Raw genomic sequence first — 24463 nt, forward strand, 5'->3', positions numbered from 1 at the left:
AAGGGAGTTGGAGACAAAGGCAGCTTACCCGGGTGGTTCCAGGCTGCAACACGATCACATGGACCAGTTGAGACAGCCAGGAGATATCAGGTGTATTGTAGAAAAGTAGATTGCAAGTAGAGCGACTAGAAGCAGCGAATATAAAGAGTTGTTCAAAGCACAGAAGGTGAGGAAGGGTAAGGGAAGGAAGAGGGGTAGGTTCGTGAATCAGGTAGTAGTTAGGTTCACCGCTGACAACGGACAACGCGGGCCTTGAGGAGTAGCGACTCCCTTTGGAATGGGACTCAACTTGAATCTCAGTTACTGGTAAGTCTATTCAAATTCGAAGAAAGTCAGAATTCAACACGAAACTAAGAAGTAAAGTAGCCGGAAGCTCAGGAACAATGAGGTATGTATGAGAAGTGATAGTATAAGATAAGCGAATGACGCCGTTGGACTTATTTCGATGCCTCGGCTAGACAACACTTCCCTATTGGACACAGACTGGCTAACTAAATGAAGTACATCTCAACCTACGTACTGAGACTTTTCGCTATTTAGTTACTTTCCTCTCCGTTGAGACATAAAAGAACAACAGAGTCCGGAGATGCCGATAAGGGGTGGGGTCAGCTGATGTGGAGACACACGTCATGGTCATCCGCACACTAGGGGGAACTATGTATACGATGCAAACCATGTAAGGAGGATTTCGGAGTCAGTGAAAGCTTTTGAAGTGTATTGTAGGTCTGATGTTAATGAGCACTATCATTTTCCTCTATGGTACACTAATTACTACATGGTCAAACCCCAATGCACTTCCCCGGGCTCGGTCTGCCGTCCATCGGCCTATCTCATCCCGAGTCTTATCTCAGACAGACCAAGTACCAAAACAAAAAGAAACGAAAGAAGGCGGACGGGGAATATGTCAACCGATAGTAAATACATGCGGGGAGAATGGTGAGCCGGGGATCCAAAGAAAAAGGCTTAGACAGGAATACCCAAACCGGGGCAAAGAAAGACGCGAAGAAACGAAGAGTGAGGAGGGTCCGCTGACTTGCTTACATTCCAGGAGCACCACCGTTCACGGCGCCCATGGAGTTCAGGCGGGCAGCGAGCTGGGGGTACTTCTCCTGAACCTCCAACTGGGTGCGGGTGGCCTCAGCGTAGGAGATGGCGTTGATGATCTCGGCCTCGGTGCGAGCCAGCTCAGCAGCGCGCTCGAAGTACTTGAGAGCCTGGGAGACCTTGCCCTGCTGGAGGAGAAGCTGGGCCATGGTTCCGACAGCAATGTCGCACTCGGGATCAATGATGAGAGCCTTCTGGCAGAGGTTCTCGGCCTCCTGGAAGTCGTGCTTCCACTGGAACAAAGCAAGAGCCTTGTTGATCAAGGGCAGGACGTTGATACCCATGGGCTTGCTCTGCGTCTCCATCTCAACAGCCTTGTCAAACTTCTCAATGGCCTCGGAGTAGTTCTGCTGGTCAAGCAGAAGCTCGCCGTAGTAGTTGTATACATCGGGGACTTCCTCGAAGTTCTTTACTGTGCGGCGGAAAGTGGCCATCGCCGAGGCGACGGAGCCCATCTTGTATTGTGTCACACCGAGTTGGATGTGAGAGTAAATGAACGAACGGTCGAGGTCGATCGACTTCTGGTAGTCCTTGGCGGCTTCGGCGAGCTCGGTCAGGATGAAGTGCAGCTGGGCACGGTGGTAGTATATATCGGGGTCGTCCTTGTTGTGAGTAATGGCAAGCTCAAAGTCATCAGCCGCAGCGTCCTTGTTTCCAAGCTCCAGGTGCAAGCTGGCGCGCTTGATGTAGCTCTGAACCAAGGAGGGGGACAGCTCGACACTCTTGTCCAGGTCGGCCAAAGCGCCAGTGGCGTTACCGCCGAGGTAGGTGAAGGTAGCGCGCATGTTGAGGGCCAATCCTTCGAATTCGTCAAGCTCGCCGAGCTCAAGTGCCTTCTCGAAAGCGGCGGCAGCCTCTTCGTAGCCATCGGCAGTCTTCTTGCCCATAGCGACGAGACCCTTGCGCAGCTGGCCCTTACCGGACTCCTCGCTCAACTCCATCGACTCATCCAATCCCTCGGGCAAGGGCTGGGGACGGAAGCTCTGGAGGTAGTTGGAGACAAAGGTGGCACTAGGCAACTTCTTAGTGCGCGCCTCCAGAATGGCCTGGCTCTTCTTCTCGGCAACCTTCTTCAGCAAGCGTTCAAGCGAGTTGCGGCTCACGTCGTTGGAGAAGGCATCAATGATACAGCTGGCTGTGAAGTCGAGGAGAGCCTCGCTGTACTTTTCAAGGTGCTCATACGCAATGGCTCTTCGGTTGAGGGCCTTGATGTATTCGCTGTCCATGGCGAGAGCGGCGCTGGTGTCCTCGACGACCTTCTCCCAGTTGGATTGGACATTGTAGCATGCGGCGCGGTTGGAGTAGAAGACGGGATCGGGCTTGCAGATAATAGCCTTGCCGTACAATTCAATCGCGCTGGGGTAATCCTTGATTCCGTAGGCCTTGTTACCGGCAGCCTTGAGCTTGGCCGCATACGCGTTCCGGGTCTTGACTTGTCAGAGAAAGTGTGGGAAAGAATATGGCTTAACATACCTCTTCAGACAGCTCTCCAATTGTAGCCTCATCGACTTCGGGAAGCTCCTCGACAGGCTCCTCTGCCTTTTTGGCAGACTCTGGAATCTGGTCAGTCATACGACCACCGTGTTTGAACAAGAACACCTACCATCCTGCACGGATGCAGCCTTTTGCTCCTCCGCCTTTTTCTTTTCCTTTCGTCGCTGATTTTTGCTCTTCTTGGGTGCTGAGGGAGTGGGTTTGCGGGGATCGTTCAGGTAATAGACAACACCCGCTCCGGTCACGACAACGGCAACACCGGCAATGGTGTAAACAACGGCCTTGTTCTCTGAGACCCAGCTGGTGATGCGATCCCAGACTGATGCCGATGATGACTCAGTCAGCTTTGATGTATCGAGCACCACATTTTGGGCGGACGTAGGTAGCGGCAGTTCGTTCGACATGATGTGTAAAGCAAAGGGACCGACGCGACTAGTTCTAAATGTGGGCAGATGTCAGTACTCAATCGAATTTTTGGCGCAATTAGACTGAGATGGAAGACAACGGGGTCACTAACCAGACCTCGACAGTAGGAGTTAGAGATGGGGAAGTTCGGGAATGATGAAGCTCAGAGGAAAAGTCAAGGGTTCCGCTGACCGGGTCGGCCAATCACGCGCACTGCGCCGGTAACACTCCACAAAACATATCCGGATTAAACAGAGTCGGCTCATCAGGTTTCTTATCTCTTACACTCTTCCCCTTTTGTCCTTCGAATTGCGTCCGAAGTAACATCTGTGAATTCGTTTACTATTTGGCAACACTGACCTGGCGACCACAGTAACGACCTTCCGCCATTGACTGTCGCGAAAATGACCGAGAACTCTTCAAGCCCAGAATCATTCGAGATCTTTTCCTCCCTTCGCTTTGACCCAAGCCTTCCAGACGCAGCCTGCCGCCATGCATCGAGCTATCCCGATCCTCAAAAATCCCCCTACTACCTCCTCGCCTATCACCAAGACCGGCTCACAGCCGCAGCGGCTCATTTCCAATGGGACGAGGCTCTAAACTGGCTGCAGCAAGACCTGCAAGACTTCGAGGCGTTCCTCGACGCGTCAATTCCGGACCTAAGCAAGGCGTGGAGACTCCGAATTGTAGTGAACAGTAAGGGGAAGGCGAGAGTTGAGACGAACCCGACAGCGAGCATTGATCTAATGAGTTTGTTCATTCCCTCTCTACATACGCACCCAAGCGAACCGATATGGCACGTCCATGTCGACACGCAATCGACAACTCCTTCAGGCTTCACCACACATAAAACCACCGCGCGTGATGACTACACGTCTGCGCGCCAGAGGGCGGGAATTAATTCCCCGACAGACCTTGCCGAAGTACTGGTTGTGAACCCGGATGGCGAGGTTATGGAAGGCAGTATCACTACGCCGTACTTCTTGCGGGACCATATGTGGATCACGCCTCCGCTCAGCAGTGGGGGCAATGCAGGTACAACACGGAGGTATGCGTTATCTCAGGGTTTCTGTTCAGAACACACCATTTCCCGAGATGAGCTTGTGGATGGCGAGTTGTGTTGGTTGAGCAACGGCGTAAGGGGGTTCATTCGAGGGGTCATAGTCAAGTAAGAATTTCCCATACTACATAGTATATCTTCGATAGGTATACTTCGTATATATGGACGAGCCGATACTTGAATGGTATTGGTAAATTGATCAAAAGGCTATGAAATCATCCGTATTTTTGAACATGATTGCTCCAGAAAATGCTCCATCACAGGTTTATTTCTTAGCCTTCGCAACCACCACTGGGTTGGGATTCCCTTTCCACTCCAAGGGACGAGGACGCATGTACTCGGCCATGATCTCATCCGTAACCTGTGCCCTGCGCTCCTGGAACCCTTGGACATACTTCTGAAGCTCGGCGATACACTTCTGCTTGATCTCGCCGGTCATCATCTTTCCACTCTCGTAATCAGCACGGATGCGCTCCAGCTCCTCGTCATCATCGAGGAAGAATGTCAAGTACTGGAATGGGATATCGTTCTTGGTGTTGCCGCCCAGCTCGCGCTGCAACTCCGCGGTGTCCTGACCACCTGAGAAAGCGTGCTTGTTGATCTTGTTCTTGATCTTGTTAGGCGTGTCGCTCATGAAAATGGCGGAACTGTCGACACTGGCGGACATCTTAGATCCAGGTCCCTGGAGGGCCGGAAGGAAGATAGAGTGGATGAGAGAGGGCTTCTTGTACTTCATCTTCTCTGCGTGTTCGCGACATTGGCGGAAGTAGGGATCCTGGTCAATGGCGCATGGAATCAAGCAAGGAATCGATGCCACCTTCTTCGTCTCGGTGCCGAAGATGTGGGGGAAACTGGTAGAGAAGGCGGCGGCGGACTGGGTGGCACAGAAGTGGAACTCGCCAATGTTGTTGCTGTCGTTAAACCCAAATGTGCCCTTGACCTGGTTGATTGTAATTCTCTTGGCCATCCGGCACATGTTCTCGTAGAAAGCACCACCAATAAATTCGAAATCACTGAAGATAAAGGTCTTTTTCATATCGAATCCAACAGCAATGATATCCTTGGCGTTTGCTTTTGTGTATCTCTTGGAGTCCTCAATCTCGATCTTCTGGGAGTGCATAAACTTCTCGTCGTCGGTCATCATGATAACGAGGGGAACATCGAATACGTCCTGGAGCCATCTGCATTTAGATTAGTTCTAGTAATGTCCCGGTGATCGAGACTAAACATACTTGGTGAACTCGAACGGCACAGTGTGTCCGACGTGCATGCTGTCGCTACTCGGCCCACGGCCAGTGTAGAGGAAGAATGGCTCGCCCTTCTCATGCTTATCCAAAATCTTCGACAGATCACGGTGACTGAACACAATACTCCGGCGCATGAAACGGTGTGGCCGGTGGCCAGTCACTTTCTCAAAGCGCTCCAATAGAGCTGCATTGATGGGTGTGGCTCCAAACTCCCTTGTGAGCTTCTCGTAATCGACCGGCAACAGTTTTCCGGATTCATCGACCCCACCGGAGACATCGAAGGGCGTAACGATCTGGCCAACGGCCTTGCTCTCTGGGGTTTTCTCGTCGATGCTCAACGAGTTGAGCGCCGGAGGCTGGATTGCTTCGTTGGCCATAATTGCTTCTTCGTCTGGTACAAATTGGTCAGTTCCAGGTTTTCAATTGTATCAGTCAAAGGCCGGTTCTCACTTTATTTTCGGTTGAGGGAATCGTGAATTTCTTCTGCCCCTCTCCCAATATCGCGGGATGAGTCATGATTCCCGCTATCAGTGAGTACTCTGATTGGTCTGCTTCATACATTATCAGGTGACCAGTCTTAGCCCCGCGAAAGCCTTCCTTTCTGTTTCTTATTGCTGTCTTGTTGAATTAATTTTGAGTTGATAAAGGTGTGAAACTCTCTATTACATGGGGTCGGTTTCTCTGTTGTCCTTGCATTGCATTCAAAGTCTATATTTGGAAATAGAGTGCATCAAGACTGATCCGGCGGAAGTATATATTAACACACTCACTTCAAGGCCACGAATACTTTTATAAACTGCAAAGAAAAATAGATTAAATACATGAAGGAGTTCTCAGCAACATTAGCAATACAGGCTAGATCATAAGAAGAAGGTACTCATAGCCATAAACTCATGCCCGTGCCAGGTAACCTTAACTCAAGTATAGGGCTTTAGGCTACTCAAACTCTCAGAAGTAGTCATATTCTAGGTACCCGTGGACCTTGTAAGTTGATATTTAGACACACCAGATTCCCAAGATAATTAATGAACAGCCTGAGAGCACAATCTTAATGACGTCTATCTTCCAGCGCCGATCATATGTCTTAAGTTCACATTCCTTCCCATAAGTTAGGAAGAGACACATTCCACAGAGAAACACCGGCCATCACTTGATGAACATCGGAATGTAGGTTTTACTTTGGAACAGCACAGGATCCAGACTTGGCAGCCCCCTGCCTATCATGTACCGATCTAGAATCCCTGCCCAAAGATTGTACATAGTCTATATGCTTTCATGACATGTATCTCGCGTATAATGTATGTGTTGGCTACGACAGCGAATATATAGATTATCTTTTTCTCGCATGCAGCGCGGACACTGTATTTATGGATGTTTGGATAGACGCGGAAGACGAGCCTGGAGATATAATATGTACTAGTGCACTTTCGTATTGAGGCTAAGGCTTCTACTATTCCTGTATCTCTGGCTGGTATTTCGATGGTATGTGCCAATTCGATATTCAACGAACAGTCATAATTGATTTCGGAGATTCGATATGGCTGGTTCCTTAACACAACTGCCCGATCATTTTGCCTCTATTCGTGAGATCGTCTTCGGCTTTGGGAAACCAGATCATCAAATGAACAGGATGCCACCCAAATCCCGGTCTACACCATAATTATGCCCAAGATGGGGCAAATGTTGGATCCACATGCGCTAGCGTGGCTAGGCACTTTATGAGATCCCACTGTTGTGGGATCTATCTCAGAACGGTATCCATCTTCGAAAAAAAACGACGGTCTAGAGCCAGCGTAATCCAAGGATCAATATGATTTCTCTCCGGTAACAATGAGACACTCTACCAACTAGGACACCCCGGCTTCCCGCATACTGTCAGCCCAACAGTCTTAGTCAAAGTGATATAGATGCGCTGTACTCTACTCCTTACTCAGTATACTAGCCCACTTTCCTAGCTCCCAATAAGCACCTACTCCATCCCACCAACCACTACCCACCCTGCCCCGCGGATGCGCGGGGCTACCACCCCCTCGACAAGAGACTCCATGCAGCAGGCCGCCGCTAAGAACGCCTTATTCGACGGGCCTGCAAGCCACTATATCCGACCCCCTTACGCCGGACTGTCGAGTATATCGCCAAATGCGTAAGCCGACTGACTACACTCCGTATGATTGGTGACATCCGTCGGTTAGTAGCCCAGGGTAACGAAGTAGACTTCGGCGGGTGTGTCACTCATGTTTGAGATTATGCCGGTAAGCTTGTGTTTTCGGTCTGCTGCAGATGTTGGTGGCTTTTTTGATAATCGCACGTTATTGATGGTTTTGGTTGAGGGAGAAGACTGGGATTTGATATCGGCTTTTTGGAACTGTGGGAACTCCGAAGGGGTCCGGTTGACACGTAGCTTTTGTCGTGTTCTGTGGGAAAGGAGCCCCGCTTGCTTTGTTGGCTGTATGTTTTGTGATATTTTGCTCAGTCTCGGCGTTCTTTGTTTTATGCTAGGGTTGGTTTCACTGCGTCGGATAATTCCCGTGGTGGGGGTGAGGAGCCGAGGCTATGGTCTTGTAAATTCTTTTTGGACTGGACTTGGATTTTAATTTTGACTTGGGACTCCTCGCTACTCTGAGTAAGTTTCAACTTCTTGCTCATGTAGTACGGAGTACAGCAGGAAGGTGCAAGAGTATGCAGGGGCAAAGGGCACCACTGCCGAAACTTACTGCAACCTCGATTTACTTTCTAGTAGGAATGGTAGAAATACTTACTATTGTCTATACATTATTCGCCACTTGCAATTTCAGGGACTCTAAGTGGGCGAGGTGAAGAAGATCAGCTCTAGATATGCACCTGGGCAAAATACGCGATAGTATGAAACCAAAGCCAGCCCATTATGCAGCTAGCCCAATTGAGACTAATGTGTAGGTTGCCTTTGCTTTTGTACCTTTATTATTAGCTCTTATTTGACTCTACTGGGTCATCGTATCGTTTAGATGTTACTTTGTCTAGGGGATGATGGTTCATTAACACGAAGATAAGACAAATTCCTCATTTGAATATAAGATTTAACCTTTCTAAAAAAAGGTCTCCAATTATACAGCTCTTAACCAAATGCGCCACTGTTCAAGAGATAGCTGGATGGTTGGAGGCTTGGACGGGAATGCAAGACATGCACACACCGCAGGCCATCATGAGGTTGTATCAAGCACCTAGAACAAGTTCAAGGGAGATTCAGCCTATTGCGCCAGCCAGTCAGCGTCAACGGTTTCCTCCCTCCACGCGTAATGATAGGTGTCGGGTGATGCGGCGGAGCAAGGCAACACGGATGGTGGTTGGCTGGATAGAATCTCCTATCTAGATCAGGGATAGATTAGCTTCAGTAGAGGAAGTAGACGGATGACATGAGTAGGTAAGTAACTATTTAGTTGGTGGTTAGTCGGGACGTCACTGTATTGAGTCAAGACGCGTGCGAATCAGAGATGACCAACTTGACGCATGACACCCCCGGTCAATCACCGACTGGACGGGGATCTTGACCTTTTTTTTCATTTTGGGCGTCCATTCCCGCTATATCTAAACTTGATTATCTCCATTTGTGATATGAAGAAGTGATTATTTTGTCTTTTTCTAAGTCTAGCCCTTGGAAAGAGCTGGGTCACCGGGCGGTTGCGCGTGGAGAGCGATGTACTTGGTACCTTGTGAGATATTGGTTTCACAGGTGCCTGGCCTGAAGCTTTTAAGAAGGACGATTCCTAGTTCTTGTTTTCTTATTCTCTCACTCGTCTCGTTGAAGAGATTGAACATCTTAGGGCAAAGGAGTTCCCTGCAGTCCCACTATTAAAAGCGGCACCTTCGTCATCCCGTCCCCCCAATCTTCCGAGAAGAAAAAGAAAAGTCTGGATGTGAGGGCATCGGGGTCCTCGGACTCGTCTAAGTACGAGATTTCTATTTTTTTGGTCTCATTTCATTGGATTTCCCAGTTTGTGCCTCCTTTTCTGTATTTTGTCGTCATTGGCAATTTCTTTTGTTCTATTCTTGACTCTTCGGTGGAGTTTCCCCCCGCAAGTGCTTCATGCACACTAACCGGGAAAAAACAATTAGATGCAACATTCTCCCTCGGATTCCCCTTTTTCGTTTTCCTTTTCTTCTTCTTCTTCTTCTTCTTCTTCTTCTATCTACCTCTCGTCTCGTAATAGTTCATTTACACCAAGTAAGTGGCTCAATTCCAAACAGGCTTTTGTCTTTTCCCCTAGCCTATACCTCGGGTTCGATATTTCTTCTATGACTCTTAAAACATATTCTGTCGGCTATCGCGATACGCCTTGCATTCTTCGCTAAACACATGTGGCATTCTCATACTAACCCAAATATCCAGACCTATCATCGGCCTCGCACCGACGCTCCGCATTCCAACCAAGAGATCATCTTGAAAGTCTGATCACGAAACACGGCTACCCCACACCTGTGTCACTCTCCTCTCTGCGAGATCTGACAGCCACTTCGTCTACTTATACTCCCCCTTCGCCTCGGCCCAGTTACCCGGATCCCAGTCCGATCGACACTTTTGACTCATTTACTTTATCATCCACACGACCCATTCCTATCCCAAGACGCCCCGGTCCAATATACGAGGATCTTCCAGTGACACCACTCACGGGTCGATTCGATCACGAGTCTTATTTTGACGATTGGGAACGTGCGTCTCAGTCCGCCAAGTCCCGACAAATACCTCCAATCCGGCCTGTCCGTCGGTATCCATCGCGGCCGCTGCCATCTTCAGCAATGATGCGTGCTGATAACTCACCTTACTACTCTCCTGCTGCCTCACCTATCATGTCTCCACGACGCTCAAACTCCCCCCAGCCAACTCGCTGTCGGGCCCAGAACCCTTCCAAAGTGAAGCAAACCCAGAACTTCCATCTCGGCAGCCTGCCCCGATTCCATCCCGCTGTATATCAGTCGAGCAGCACTTCTCACAACGCTACCTCGCAGCCGCCATCTCCTCACCAGTCTCGGCAGTCCACCTACCGCACTGCAGCCGGGTCACGCGACATGATGTGGCAGTACCGTGAATTCATCGAGGGCGTCCACCAAGGTCCTTCAGCGCCCCGTTTGGATCCTCTGGTTAGCCCGGGTCCCGTTACGCCCCTGGCGCTAGAGGCGGGTGATTATCTCGCCCATGGCTCCATGAACAACACATCCGAGCGGATCCCGCGAGATGTCCCGAAGAACTCCGGCCCTCCGGCTGAGCTGGTGGAGAAGCTCATTGCCTATGAGGAGATGGCCCGGCAGATGGCGCGGAAGTCCGCCAAGGGCCGATAGTAGACTGTCCTACCCTGGCTTTGCATCAAAATGTTTTTGTTTATTATCCATTAGAGAAACGGGATCCCCCTGGGGCCCTTCCTTCGTGCCTGTTCGTTTTATATTTGCTTTTTGGTATTCGGGAACAAAATGAGCTCACTCCAGGCTGATACAGTGTGCATGGGCCTTTTGATTCTTATCTCTTTTTTTATTCTCCTTTTTGTTATCTCGTCATTCTTACCCCTCATGGTCAAACTTCGTCGGCGTCGGCCGACTACTGTGTTTGATCTTGCATCACGGCATCATGTATCTAAATTATACCCCGCTCTAGTCCAGTCTCGGACCTTGGCACATCCAAGTTTCAACCTTCAATTTCAAACATATTTTTTATCCTCCTTTGTTTGACCACACCACCCGTGGCAGCTACCAAGCTGGTGCCGTAACGTGTCCTTCCAAAATTAATTGTTACGGTCGTAAGCCAATATCCTCTGAGGCGTAGTGGACATGCTAGGTTAGTGGTTTGATACTGGGATGTGTCTGTTGATTCATATCCGCTTCACTTGCAGCCGGCCATGGCTGCCGTATAGCCCATCTGGAGTGCCTTTCTAATCTCCAGTAAGCCAGACAATGAATTTTTGTCACGTCTTTTTTTTGATCTTGTACGACTTTCACCCGGCTTCCACCGAGTCCTGCCTCAAGATCAGCCAGTCCCGGTAACCCAAATTTTACAGGGATGATATGCAGACCTTCAAAGTTAATCCCCAGATTTACTACTCCCATTAGGGCTAGCTCAAACTGTAGCTCGAAATCTCCAATTCACGCCTAAGGCATCACCCGCGATTCGGAGGAACACTCCCTCTCCCCGAGAGGAATCTGCGGGGCCCAAGCGATTATCATACCGACTCCCCTCGTTAATATTTTCCTCAATTACCTCATTGCAGTTCATATATATACCCCAGCTTCCCCAGACAAGACGCGCCGGCTTGCGAAAGCCCTCCTTGGCAGCTCAGCAACCCCAAACCACTCTATCCTTATCAGCATCGTCATCACAATTCCAAGGTTCGCTTTTACCGCCCACGCGTTGCGCACGAGCACCCCACGAGTCCAGCAGGCGTCATTTCCGTGACGCATTGGATCGCCAGATCCAGGATCGGAGATTGGGGAAATTGGGATCGAGATTCGATTCTTGGACAATGTCATCGACGCCGGCGCCTTTACCTGTTTCGGAGATGACGAGCCAACAGAAGGCGGAGAACGCGCTTGCTCAGTCTGGGACATCGAAGTCGAATTACAAGGGCTTTGTGGCGGGCGTTTTTTCAGGCATTGCGAAGCTTAGTGGTAGGTTCAAGTGTTCTGTGTTTTGAGTTGGGGTTGAAGCTAATTTTGTTTTCTAGTTGGCCATCCGTATGCAGAACTGAACTAACCCCTTCGCCTTGGGTCAATTGTTAACGAAATCGCACAGATTCGACACCGTCAAGGTTCGCCTACAAACTAGCAAAGATGTGCAGTTCAAGGGACCGTTGGATTGCACGTTGCAGACTTTGCGAAAGGAAGGGTTACAAGGGTTTTACAAGGGAGCTACGCCGCCGCTGGTCGGATGGATGATGATGGACTCTATGTGGGTGTTCCGCGGTATTAAGAGGGATAATGGGAATGACGCTGACCGTCTGCAGCATGCTGGGCTCCTTGACTCTGTATCGCCGATTACTACTCGAAAATGTCTTCTCGAAACCTCACCTCCGTTCTTACCTCCCCTTCTCGCGCTACCAGCCAGACCTCACAACCCTCCCTAGTTTCGGACACGGCATTGCAGGTATCATGGCCGGTACAACGGTCAGCTTCATTGCAGCTCCCGTCGAGCACATCAAGGCACGCCTGCAGGTGCAATACGCCGCCGACAAATTGCAGCGCATGTACAGCGGGCCGATCGACTGCCTGCGCAAGATGGTGAGTGCCAATGACTACATTACATATGTACACACCGACTAACATGGATAGGTTCGCACGCACGGCATCCGCGGCCTCTACCGCGGCCTCTGGGCGACAATCTTCTTCCGCTCGTTTTTCTTCTTCTGGTGGGGCTCCTATGACGTCCTGACTCGCTACTTCAAAGAGAACACTAAAATGTCCGCCCCTGCGGTCAATTTCTGGGCCGGTGGTATCTCCGCCCAATGTTTCTGGCTCACTTCCTACCCGTCCGATGTCGTGAAGCAGCGAATCATGACCGATCCTATGGGTGGTGCGCTGAATGACGGCAAGCGACAGTTCCGCGGCTGGAAGGACGCTGCGATCGCCGTATGGCGCGAGCGTGGGTGGAGAGGGTACTGGCGGGGCTTCGTGCCATGCTTCCTTAGGGCGTTCCCGGCGAATGCTATGGCTCTGGTTGCGTTCGAAGCCGTGATGCGTACCTTGCCCTAACTCCTTCACGGTCTACGGAGAACACGAACTCAAAATGATTACATATAGAACTTTCATGGCTAGATAATATATTAGAAGGACATACCCGTTGTTTATGCATGATTTGTCTCCGATGAAGTTAATCTCGGGTTGGGGTAGTCCGCGATCAGGAATGTGTGCTCTGTAGCGATGAGCCGCATTCGGCGATGAGACTCTTCGGGTCCCTCCTTGAAGCATCCCGAGATAGCACGGAGATACTCCAGGATCTAAGCGAATCCCAATTCGTAATTGGGCCATGCAGCTGGGATTGTGAGCTCGGCCGCCGAAGGGTCCTCGATAATGAGGTGACATGGGTTGTCTTTGGTGCTGTCTCGTTCCGGACAAGGCAAAGAATAAAACTTACACATTATCCATAGCTGCTCTCTTTAACATTTACGCTCTCTTTCACGTCAACAATATTTCCCGTAGTCGTCAGCAGGGGAGGAATTGAGGCAAATTGAATCCGGTTCCTTAGTGCCTGAGGCAGTCCCGCAGTCCACGTCAACGGTTTCACCAGACAGCGACAACGCCTCAAATCTCCAATTTAACGAATTAACGCTGATCGGCCATGGCCGTTGCACGCTCCATGCGCCGCATGAGCCCAATCGGCCTCGTGCTAGCAGCGCTGCTAGCATTTGGCTTCATATGCTTCATGCTCTCGCCCTCAACTCCCTCCGCAACCTCCGCATCCGCCAGCTCCCAACAGCGCCAGGAAAACGCCGCCGAACACCCCCTCTCCCCGCCCACCAAACCCTTCTTCAAATCCCAAGCCGTCCGCAGCGACGGCTTCAAGGCCGCCCCGCCGGTCGTGCACTACGACCTCAACAGCCTAACCAGCACCGCGGACTCCATCGCCAACGGCGAGCGGATCCTCATCCTCACCCCGCTAGCCCGCTTCTACCAAGGCTACTGGGACAACCTCGAGAAGCTGAGCTACCCGCACGAGCTGATCTCGCTGGGCTTCATCGCGCCGAAGACAAGCGACGGCAACGCCGCAGTCGCGGCTCTGGAAAAAGCAATTGCCAAGACGCAGTCGGGGCCAATCGACAACCGCTTCGCGAGCATCAGCATCCTGCGCCAAGACTTCGACCCGCCGTTGAAATCCCAGAACGAGAAGGCCCGCCATGCAATGGCCGCGCAGAAGGAGCGCCGCGAGTCCATGAGTCGCGCGAGGAACAGTCTCGTCTTTACGACGCTCGGCCCTGCGACCTCGTGGGTGCTTTGGTTAGATAGTGACGTCGTCGAGACGCCGGCTTCTCTCATTCAGGATCTGACGGCGTTCAATCAGCCCGTTATCGTGCCGAATTGCTTCCAGCGCTACTACGATTCTGCGAAGAAGAGTTGGGACGTCAGGCCTTATGACTTCAATTCTTGGGTTGATAGCCAGATTGCGCAGAACCTCGCTGCGAATATGGGGCCCGATGAGATCCTCTTGGAGGGCTATGCGGAGATGCCGACGTATCGCACCCTGATGGCGTACTTGCCTGATATGAAAAACCTCGATCCGAAGAGGATGCTTGCGCTTGACGGTGTGGGCGGTACGGCCCTGATGGTCAAGGCTGACGTGCATCGTGACGGGGCCATGTTCCCTGCCTTCCCGTTCTTCCATCTTGTAGAGACGGAGGGCTTTGCGAAGATGGCTCGAAGACTGGGATATGAGGTCATTGGACTCCCGGATTACTTCGTATGTTTTGTTTCGTCTAATCTGCAGAGAAGGGGGATGATCTTGCTAACATGCTTTTTTTTTTCAGGTCTACCATTATAACGAGTAAATGGCTGACAGCCTCTTTTTAACGTCTATTTCACTTGCATACACTGCGCTGTGCGCCTCTAGACGCCTTTCTCGTCTCTCTGAGCCATTCGAGAGATTCATTAGCAACATTCAGCTCCGTGTCCGTCTCTCTGTTGGGGGGGGGGGGGGGGGGTTTATTTCATACGTGCTTGGGATGGTTGTTTCCCCAGGTCTCAAAATTGACTTTGCATTATTCTGTGTATTACCAAGGAATATGAGTGGGTATTCATTTATGTTGGAGAGGAGTTAGCTCCAAGGACCAAGGGCGTTGCTGGCTTGATGATTCTTGTGCATTTATTTTGGCTCTAACATGGCTATTTCCATGTTCAATGAACGTTACTTATTCGTGTAAGATTGAATTTAAATGAATCATATTAGAGACGTAAAAAGCACCATAGTATCTAGTAGCAAGGCGTTGGTCTATTTATAAGTCGTCACTTATGTATCCTTTTCAATGAGCCAGAGGTATGGACTTTTGTCGTGCCAAGGCTGATAGTGCTGGGCACAGTATGATATTACCGGTGTATACCAGTATATACCAATGGCCAATACGAATTAATCAATCCCAAGAAATACTACAAAGTGTGTCAGTGATATTGTACCTGGAAAGCATTGCGGGGGAATGGATACTTACGCAAGCATAATGCCGGCTCCAAGAGCAACGGCCAAAAACTGCGTGATGGTCTTCCGCACTTCAACGCCCTTATCCTTGCCAGTCTCCAGTAACTCCGGAATCACAGCCACAGTGCCGACATACAAGAATGTGCCTGCCGTGAACGGAAGAAGCATATCACCCCAAGTAAGGCTAGTTCCCAGAAGACCACCAGACTTGCTATCATCCAACATAGTGCCATTGCCACCGAATTCCTGAACAGCGATTCCAATAAAAGTGCCCAAGAACGCACCAATAGCGGTAACAAATTGCGCGCCCATGGCCTTGCGCTTCGAGAAGCCGGACTGAATCAGCAGAGCAAAGTCACCGACTTCATGGGGGATTTCGTGGAAGAAGACAGCCACAGTGGTCGTCGCGCCGATGGTAGGCGAGGCATAGAAAGAAGAGGAAAGGGCAAGGCCATCAGTGATGTTATGGGTGAAGTCAGCGATGAGATTCAGGTAACCGCCAAGCTTGACGCTGGGGTTGATTTCCTTCTCGGGAACGACCTCAGCGGACTCCTTGGCAGCAGACTTGCGCTTCTTCAGCTCGCCGCTGGCCTTCTTGCTGTCAGCTCCGGATGTAACCGCATCGGCTGGTTTTGCGTGCGCGTGGCTGTGGGAGTGGTCATGGCCGCCCTCGCCGCCAGTGGCGATGCGCAGGGTCTTGTCCATTGCTACGAAGGTGAAGAATCCGACCATGATTCCCAGGCCTAGGAGGAGGTTCTTGTTTGGCTCGACCATTACGAAGCTCACGTGGTCGGGGGAGGCTTCGCCGACAAAGATCTCGGGGAGTAGGTGGAAGAGGGTGTCGCCAAGTAAGCCGCCGACGGCAAATGCAACCATCACTGACAGAGAGGAGGGGTCGATGTTGGGTGGGCATAGTGCCAGGAGGAAGTCTAGAGCAGTTAGCAGAGGCCTGTCATGAGAAGTGAGGGAATACTTACTGGGTGGGCCGGAGATATACAAAGTTGCCAAAAGCGCGTTCACGGCTGGGGTGCTCGGAAAGAGGACAGCAAAGATCTTCGCTGTCAAGCTAGTGGACTCTGGACGAGTTGCACGCTTATGCTCATTGAGAGACTCGACTAGTGGGCAGCTCTGTGGCAGGTTAGTTTACATGTAGGATACACAGTACGTTGTACAGCATACCTGCAATTGCTCCTCGATCTGACCCACGGAGAGCCCTCCGGGACCAACATTAGCTGCAGCTAAGGCTGAGAACAAAAAGCATCCTGCAAGAAGGGCAATGCCTGTCCTGCGTGATGGAAAAAAGCGAGAAGCCATTGCGAATGAATTGGCCAGGGTGCTGTAAAGTGACAAGCAATATACCCACGGAAGTAGAATCCCCGTGGACATCTGAGCCGCTATCGTTGTTTATCGCGGGACACCGAGCAAACATGCCAAGCCTTGCAAACTCGGAAAAAAGTTTCGATAACGCTTTTTTATTATCGCCGACTACAGCGAAGAAGAACCAATTCGACCTCTACACTCACTTCATAATTCACAATGGGTAAACTTTTGCAGAAGAAGAAGGCCCGCTCCGGGCGCTCCATGGCCCGGGCCAAGGACAGCCGTCTCAAGAGCGGCCACAAGAAGATCAATGTGCTGGGAAATCAGATCATCGCCGACAACTGGTATGCACATTTTGCTCAACTTAAAAATACAAACACTAACAACTGTAGGGATCGTGGTCTGACCCTGACACAAAACTACCAGCGCCTTGGTTTGATGCACAAGCTGAACGCACCATCTGGTGGCCGCGAACGCCTCCCCGGAAACGAGGACCAATATCCCGAGAACAAGAACTCGCTGCACATCCGCGGCAGCGCCAAAGCAGCCGCAGCCAAGCTCGACCTCGGCGAGACACGTGTCGAGCGCGATCCCGAGACCGGCAAGATTCTGCGTGTCATCCACGACGACGAAGACAACATCCAAGTGGCGGGCCTCCTGCGCTCGCGCAACAACCCTCTCAACGACCCTCTGAACGACATTTTGGGAAGCAAGGGCGAGAGCAATCCTCTCGCGGACTCGGTGATTGTGCAACAACTCGAGCGCCAGGCGGATCAGGAGGGCAAGACTGTCCGTGCTAAGAAGCCGCGGTACCAAAGCTCGCGCGAGGGCGAGTGGGCTCAACGCTTGATTGAGAAGCACGGCGATAATTACACTGCTATGACCCGTGACCGCAAACTGAACCCTATGCAGCAGAGCGAGGGTGATCTGCGGAGGAGACTTAACAAGTGGAAGAAGAGTCAGTCGTAATGCCTTCATTTGTTCAGAGCATCTGGTTAGGGCGAGTCTGGCGTTTATATTTTTTTGTTTATCAAAAGTGTCTACGTGGATGCAATGTGTCCCGAAGTAAATATTATTGGACGGCGACTGAGCCGCTTGGATTCGTTATCTTTTTCCTTTAGCTGTTACTGCTGAGCGTCGAGTAGGTGACACCCCCGGCCGGCGGGAGGCTTATTCGTTGCACCACTCGTACCCATCGTCGGCGTCTCCATTCTCCCACTCCGTAGGACGCAGTGCCTTCCTCCCAATCCCGTGGCGTCTTCTCCTGCTCCTTGCCCTTGGTTTCCTTAGGAGATGGTGGGTCATGTAGGTCTCCGTAGGCTGACGTCAAATCGTCGCCTGGTTCTTGCCGAGGCGGGGGCAAGTCCCAAACCCAACCACCGACCTCTCCGACAATGGCATTGCCTTCCGCATTCACGCCTGGGACCTCGAATCCAACACTGGTGATCATGCGCTCCAAGACCCATTCACGGCAGTCTAGGTCGAGTTCCCACTTCTTGCTCTTCCAAGCCCAGCCACGTGGGGCACGGACATCCTCAAAGAAGCGGCATCCACGAGGGCGGTCCCCGGCAATGCGAGATGGTGATAGCGGGTCGTATGGCGCGTGGCTGAAGAGGAAGCTCTCCCACCCAGACTCTGACGTTCCTGCGGCCCGGTGCTGCAGCTCAAAAATTTCCACCTCCCGCTCCTCGGGATATGTGTCCAAGGAGATATCTGCGAGTTTTTCCATAGCCGACATCACTGCGGATGGGTTTGTAGAGACCGATGAGCCGAACCCATCATTCTCGTCCGATTCTTTGTCTGAAGAATTTCCATTCATATCTTGCACTAAACTCCAGAGGAAGTGCCCCACCGTTGGGTGGATGGAAAGAACCAGTGCATTGCCGCAAAGAAGCAGCACAAGCTTAAGGGGCAGCAGATGCGCACTGATGAACAATACTACTATAGCAATTGTGCATCCGAGAAATAGAGTTGAAGAGAGCTTCTCGTTGGAGAAATTCGTCAGCGGCGCAAAGACAGAGAGGGCCGCATCGTGGGCGTCTGAGAAATCAGCCATGCAATTCTGTAGATCCCGCATGTTCCGAAGGAAATCTTTGGAAGTCTCTGGAGCTGGTTTAATAGTCGTGGCTGGTGCCAGCGCTGGCCCATCATAGGAGTAGTAAGGAGTAGTGATGGACGTCGAGGTGCTTGGAGGTGGTGGATGACGAGTCGCAAAGGACGGCACCATTATAAACAGTAAGATAATCACTAGAGGCAGAACGAAAAGGAGATGGGGTTCTAAGCAGAGGAAAGAGTAGACAAAAAGGAAAGAGATTGTATGGCTTGGTGTGTCCCAGGTGAATAGTTGCTCAACACGGCTCTGGAACAGAAATACCACACCGATTCTATAGTAGTTTTAGCCTCGGTAGGATATCACAGGGGACGATTCGATTCTACCTTGCATTGAAACGGCGGAAATTGTTTGCCATTACAGGCAAACTAAAAGCCGGTTTCTGAGGAGAGGCAAAGACCTTGTCTCCCGCTGAATCATTTTCATCCTCATCGTCCGTTGGGATGACTTGTTGGAGAAGCCTGCGATCGTCAGCTGGAACACGGATCTATCGGATTTACCCAGGAACAAACCCATTCCAAACATACTTTGTAAATAGGCGGTCTTGCAGTGAGTTCTTGGATAGAGAGGAAGACCTCGAATGCGAGCTATCTGGCGAACCCGGTCTATTCCGTTTTGCGGGCTTGGGCATGTCGCTCAGTGCTTCTGTAAATCCATCCATGACTAGACATGGGATTCTATAGGAAGAAGAGAGGAGGTTAAAAGGGAAGAGAAGTAGTTAGTCCTTCGTACTCCGTAGAGAGTCGGCAATTATACGATCAGCCCCAAGCACATGCTTTGCCGGGAAAGAGGCTGACATAATCCCGTGTGTATCAGGGGAACCTCGAGGTACGATAGTTCACGAAGAAGAACAAGTTGGTCTCTTTGATTCTTTCTTATACTTGATTTTTTTTCAGATATACATGTGTTTTATATGTGATTCTTCACATCCCACTTCGATTTCATCCAAAATTCTCTTTGTGGACCAGGTGCCCTATAAAATCCACCTTCCCCCCCAACTTTTTCCCTCTAGTTACCGCCCTAGTGGACTTGCCCCAGCAACCCTGCTTCCCTCCAAAATTATTTATCAAAGAGAACCTCTTGGCCCTTATTGCTCTTTCACAACTCGCAATGGAACGGTAACTGTTTTCAAGAGTCGCGCGACGGTGCTCAAGTATCTCCTGGTTGAGACCTCGCACTTCTCCTGAATGCAATTGCGATCGCCTCTCTGGCACGGTCCAGTCTCCTTTTCCGACTTTACTTGAGAGACGCGGGAGCTTAAACAATGCCAACAAAGCCGCAAACACCGGGGAGGGGTCAAGTACGGACCGAAGCACAATCACACAATCCCTCACATGATGATTCGGGCTCCGGAGGTAAGAGTTGAGATGTCGGGAAGGTGCAGCTAGATACTAACATGAAATAGCAGAGGCTCCGGCCCGCAGGCTCCTGCAGAAGTCGGCTTCCACGCACTTCCCCTCGAATACCCATTTTGACACATCGAATGGGGTCGCCGGTCCGCGCACGGGTGGGATAAATAGGAGAAGGCTGTCAATTCGTGATAGGGTTCCTCAGGGCCCACGGCCCCAAGACGGTTCCCGATGGAGGTATGTCTAGTTCAGCTCTCGTAATTGACTCTTGAACTAATTCGATATCTAGCAAACCTAGTCCATACCTTCATTCTAATAACTCGTCTGTTGATTCCACGATGGATTCGACCAAAAGCTTCAACCTTCGATCTACGAGTGTGGGCAACCTGGCAAAGGCTGATTCCAATCATGCAGACAACATGGACTTACTAACGCCGGTCAACTTTGATGATTTCCATAACAGCATCATGGGTGAGCCTAGCTTGAACAACTTTCCCATGCCCGGGAGCAGTTCGGGTGAGAATCGTCAAACAGGTCCTCCGGCAAACCCCTGGGAAAGCCACACGTACGCGGCCAATGTATCGGAACATGCACGGGGTGCTTCCGCTCGACGAAAGAGCGAAGTGCAACGTCCGAATGGTCCGAATGCCGTGGCAGGGCTCACGGCATCCTCTGCCAACACCCGCGCCCGCCGCCAGAGTATAGCCCAGCCGTCTGCCGGAGCTGCTCCAAGGGGTCCGCGCAAATCTATCAGCTCTGGGGCATTTGCGCCTACCAATGCTTCGGCCAGACGCGCCAGCCTAAGTGCCCGCAAAATCAGTACCGACACCGCGGCGGCAAATAATCACCTTCGCCCTCGACTTCCAGAGTCTGATGCTAGAGCTGCTCGAAACCTCAAGGCAAAGTCATTCCAGCCCAGCCCAAGGGAACCTCGTGGGCCGTTTCTCACACCCTCTGGGAACATTGACCACACACGATCAAATTCCACCAATGCTGTGCGGAGCCCGGTAAGAAACTCTTCTGCCGCCGTAGCGACTCCTTCCTCTGCCTCTAAGCGGGCTTCTGTTATGCCGCCACATGCCACAGGACTTGGTGCTCGGACGATCAGTCCCACTGACGCACGACGACTGAAGCGAATGTCGATTGCGCCTCCTGCTCCTCCAATGCCAAATACGCCTCCCACCCAGACAGAACCTCTTCCCATCTGCCCTATATCATCCACTCAATCTCCCTCTCAAATTCCGAGGAAAAGCGTCACACCTTCCTCGAACCGAACCACGCCTGACCCAAATCGTAAGTCGTACAGTTCGGGGCTGTCTGCTTCTTCAAGCACCAGCTATAACTCGGTGCGACCTTCTGCGGGCTCTCTTCAAAACCGGCTGTCCCAAAATCTATCTTCCTCTCGACTTCCGACTCCCAAGCCACGCACAGAAGGGAATCCCAACGGGGAAGAGGTACCACCGGTTCCAGCGATCCCCAAGGCCTACGAGTCGCCCAAAAGTGAAATGGATGCACCTGTCTTCCCCACGCCTAGGAAATCAAGTATTCCTGTGGATTTGAACATTTTGAAAGATTCAGACTCCGAAGTGCATTTCATAGCCCAAGTCGACAAGGTTGACCCTGTAGAAGCGAAAACCCCTGATTCACGAACACGAACTACTAATATTGTGGGAGGACGAAAGGGTTTGCAGCCCTTGAAGTTGCCCCCGCTGAACTTGTTGCCTCTGGGCACACCCATGGCAGCCAAAATCGAGGCACTTAAGGACAGGGACGAGGAGCACAGAGCTCACACCCCCTCCAAACAAGTGATTTCAAAGACGCCCAGTACTCCGATGACAGCATCCAAGGCGAATTTCTGGTACCGTGATGAAGACGACCAACTGCCCCTCACTCAGGCACGAAGCAGCACCTCTCACTTTGCCGTCAGCTCAACCGTGTTTCGAGCTTCTAGCAGTACCAGCGCGTTTGAGTCATTTGACACGCCAAGCGCAGCTCGGAACATTTCTCCTTATGCCTCATACACGCTGCCTAAGAGCGGTGCTGAGCTCAACCATCTCCGCCAACAGATCAGCGCCGACTACTCGAATCGAACGCAAGCACACAAGTTGAATGGTCCACGGCCTCAAACTCAAACTGCCATTATCACTCCTGCCCCGGAACGGCTCAGCCAGATATCGACACCTTCGGAGCCTGAGAGTGTAACTGTCGCTGCGTCCAGCACCTCTCTTCGAGATCGGCTCAAGGTGGCGCGGCTTCGCAGCAACTCGAAGCCCCACAAGCCAGAATTCGATGCTGATCCAGCCAAGTACAATGCTATGCCGCCGCCCAAACTTCCAGCCTCTGCAACATGGAGTAACCTTTCTTCTGTCAACTCGACGAGCCCTAATCCCAAGCCATCATATCTCACTCTTCGCCGCCAGTCTTCTATCTCAAATACCACAAATCCGACGACTCGGAAACCAAGTGTCAGCAGCGAGAAAAGTCTCGCCTTGGAGCCAACTCCTTCCAATGAGTCGGTTGAAAGCGACCGCTCTAGACGTGTGCAGAGCTCGTACATCTCTCCTGTTCATAAGATGATCAATCATGCTAGATCTAGTGTTGCCGCTGCCCCCCGGTCTACCGACAGCACTGTTGATCCAGATGTGGTTATTGCAGACGAAGAGATGAAGCGACTTGGGGCCAAACGCAAAGACTTTGAAAAGGCGGCGCGGGTGCTAGACGACTTGCGGCGCAAGGCTGGACCAAAGGATCGTGTCAGTCCCGCCCAGGCCTTGAAGATGGCCGCGCTCAACATCTTTGAACGCGGTGAGATCATCGATTATCGCGATATTTACTTCTGCGGTACTCAGACCGCCAAGAAACATGTTGGAGATCTTCACTCCAGTGCAGCGAACTTCGGTTACGATGATGACCGTGGTGATTATAACATCGTCGTCGGCGACCATCTGGCTTACCGGTACGAAGTTGTTGATGTCCTGGGTAAAGGTAGTTTTGGCCAGGTTGTGCGATGCGTCGATCACAAGACTGGAGCTCTGGTTGCGATTAAAATCATCCGCAACAAGAAGCGATTCCACCAACAAGCCCTGATTGAGGTCAACCTCCTACAGAAACTGAAGGAATGGGATCCTCATGGGAAGCATAGCGTGGTCAACTTCACCCAAAGCTTCTATTTCCGTGGTCATCTATGTATCTCGACCGAACTCCTCGGCATGAATCTTTATGAATTCATCAAGGCCCATGAATTCCGGGGCTTCTCGTTGAAGCTGATCCGTGTTTTCACCAAACAGATGCTGAGCAGTCTTGTGCTGTTGCACGCGAAGAAGGTCATTCACTGTGACTTGAAGCCCGAAAACATCCTTCTCGTTCACCCATTGAACTCTGAAATTCGAGTCATCGACTTTGGTTCGAGTTGCTTTGAGAATGAAAAGGTCTATACTTATATCCAAAGTCGCTTCTACCGTTCGCCCGAGGTCATCCTCGGAATGTCGTATGGCATGCCGATAGACATGTGGAGTTTAGGTTGCATTTTGGCTGAGCTCTTCACCGGCTATCCCATTTTCCCAGGCGAGAATGAGCAAGAACAGCTTGCTTGCATCATGGAGGTCTTTGGTCCTCCGGAAAAGCATCTCATTGAGAAGAGCTCACGCAAGAAGTTGTTCTTTGATTCCCTCGGCAAGCCGCGTTTGACAGTTTCATCCAAAGGCCGCCGACGTCGTCCAAGTTCCAAGGAGCTCCGACAGGCCTTGAAATGTGACGATGAAGCCTTCCTTGACTTCATCACTCGCTGCCTCCGCTGGGATCCTGCTCGTCGACTCTCGCCCCATGACGCATTGAAACACGAATTCCTCACTGGTGCCAAGGCGCCCCGGCCCAGGATGTATGCATCAAACTCGCCCCCCAAGCGAGGTGTCACGTCCGGGCCTCGTCCTCTCCCAGATCCTCCAGGCACAACTCTGAAGAGCGGGTTCATGCGCACCCGCGATGCCTCGGCCAATTCCCCGGTCAAGTCTAGCGTCAAGCGACACTCGACCGTGAATGGCATTCCGTCCAGCCCCGGCAAGCGAGGGTCCAGCAACTCTACTGTCGGGTCCGCGCTCCCTCGCGTTTCGGCGCGGAATATCAGCGGGAAGCCCGACCTCGCTACTGCGGCGGCTGCGACCAGCCTGGTGAGTTAGGCCAGCAACCTGAACCGGGGCCAGAGATGGGATGCTGACCAGCCGCTAGAGGAAATGA

General features: G+C 51.4%; 10 protein-coding genes across 10 annotated transcripts; 6 read left to right on the forward strand and 4 right to left on the reverse strand.

Moving 5' to 3' along the window:
• Positions 1-1037: 1037 nt before the first annotated feature.
• tom70 (putative mitochondrial outer membrane translocase receptor (TOM70)) lies at positions 1038-3002 on the reverse strand (the record flags this gene model as incomplete). Its single annotated transcript, XM_057184158.1, has 3 exons — positions 1038-2531; positions 2578-2657; positions 2708-3002. 3 exons carry the CDS (start codon positions 3000-3002, stop codon positions 1038-1040), a joined length of 1869 nt encoding a protein of 622 aa, XP_057045608.1.
• A 405-nt stretch (positions 3003-3407) lies between these two features.
• On the forward strand, positions 3408-4175 carry N7518_003232 (uncharacterized protein; the record flags this gene model as incomplete). Its single annotated transcript, XM_057184159.1, has 1 exon — positions 3408-4175. The coding sequence occupies one exon, from the start codon at positions 3408-3410 to the stop codon at positions 4173-4175; it is 768 nt and encodes a 255-aa protein (XP_057045609.1).
• Positions 4176-4328: 153 nt separating this feature from the next.
• Positions 4329-5687, reverse strand: N7518_003233 (tryptophan--tRNA ligase WRS1; the record flags this gene model as incomplete). Its single annotated transcript, XM_057184160.1, has 2 exons — positions 4329-5244; positions 5296-5687. The coding sequence occupies 2 exons, from the start codon at positions 5685-5687 to the stop codon at positions 4329-4331; spliced, it is 1308 nt and encodes a 435-aa protein (XP_057045610.1).
• A 1668-nt stretch (positions 5688-7355) lies between these two features.
• On the forward strand, positions 7356-10623 carry N7518_003234 (uncharacterized protein; the record flags this gene model as incomplete). The annotated part of the gene is made up of 2 exons (XM_057184161.1): positions 7356-7437; positions 9677-10623. The coding sequence occupies 2 exons, from the start codon at positions 7356-7358 to the stop codon at positions 10621-10623; spliced, it is 1029 nt and encodes a 342-aa protein (XP_057045611.1).
• Positions 10624-11795: 1172 nt separating this feature from the next.
• N7518_003235 (uncharacterized protein) lies at positions 11796-13020 on the forward strand (the record flags this gene model as incomplete). The annotated part of the gene is made up of 5 exons (XM_057184162.1): positions 11796-11940; positions 11997-12006; positions 12065-12220; positions 12276-12549; positions 12601-13020. The coding sequence occupies 5 exons, from the start codon at positions 11796-11798 to the stop codon at positions 13018-13020; spliced, it is 1005 nt and encodes a 334-aa protein (XP_057045612.1).
• A 586-nt stretch (positions 13021-13606) lies between these two features.
• N7518_003236 (mannosyltransferase complex subunit MNN9) lies at positions 13607-14810 on the forward strand (the record flags this gene model as incomplete). The annotated part of the gene is made up of 2 exons (XM_057184163.1): positions 13607-14722; positions 14790-14810. 2 exons carry the CDS (start codon positions 13607-13609, stop codon positions 14808-14810), a joined length of 1137 nt encoding a protein of 378 aa, XP_057045613.1.
• Positions 14811-15460: 650 nt separating this feature from the next.
• Positions 15461-16765, reverse strand: N7518_003237 (Zn(2+) transporter YKE4; the record flags this gene model as incomplete). Its single annotated transcript, XM_057184164.1, has 3 exons — positions 15461-16380; positions 16429-16579; positions 16631-16765. The coding sequence occupies 3 exons, from the start codon at positions 16763-16765 to the stop codon at positions 15461-15463; spliced, it is 1206 nt and encodes a 401-aa protein (XP_057045614.1).
• A 176-nt stretch (positions 16766-16941) lies between these two features.
• On the forward strand, positions 16942-17740 carry N7518_003238 (nucleolar protein 16; the record flags this gene model as incomplete). Its single annotated transcript, XM_057184165.1, has 2 exons — positions 16942-17115; positions 17164-17740. The coding sequence occupies exons 1-2, from the start codon at positions 16988-16990 to the stop codon at positions 17738-17740; spliced, it is 705 nt and encodes a 234-aa protein (XP_057045615.1). The 5' UTR covers positions 16942-16987.
• Positions 17741-17888: 148 nt separating this feature from the next.
• N7518_003239 (PEX28-32 family peroxisomal membrane protein) lies at positions 17889-19542 on the reverse strand (the record flags this gene model as incomplete). Its single annotated transcript, XM_057184166.1, has 3 exons — positions 17889-19155; positions 19208-19342; positions 19394-19542. 3 exons carry the CDS (start codon positions 19540-19542, stop codon positions 17889-17891), a joined length of 1551 nt encoding a protein of 516 aa, XP_057045616.1.
• A 603-nt stretch (positions 19543-20145) lies between these two features.
• Positions 20146-24405, forward strand: N7518_003240 (putative protein kinase; the record flags this gene model as incomplete). The annotated part of the gene is made up of 3 exons (XM_057184167.1): positions 20146-20236; positions 20287-20467; positions 20529-24405. 3 exons carry the CDS (start codon positions 20146-20148, stop codon positions 24403-24405), a joined length of 4149 nt encoding a protein of 1382 aa, XP_057045617.1.
• Positions 24406-24463: the final 58 nt, after the last annotated feature.

This window comes from Penicillium psychrosexuale (genome assembly GCF_028828465.1).
Source record: "Penicillium psychrosexuale strain IBT 29551 chromosome Unknown utg000002l, whole genome shotgun sequence".
Lineage (NCBI taxonomy): Eukaryota > Fungi > Ascomycota > Eurotiomycetes > Eurotiales > Aspergillaceae > Penicillium > Penicillium psychrosexuale.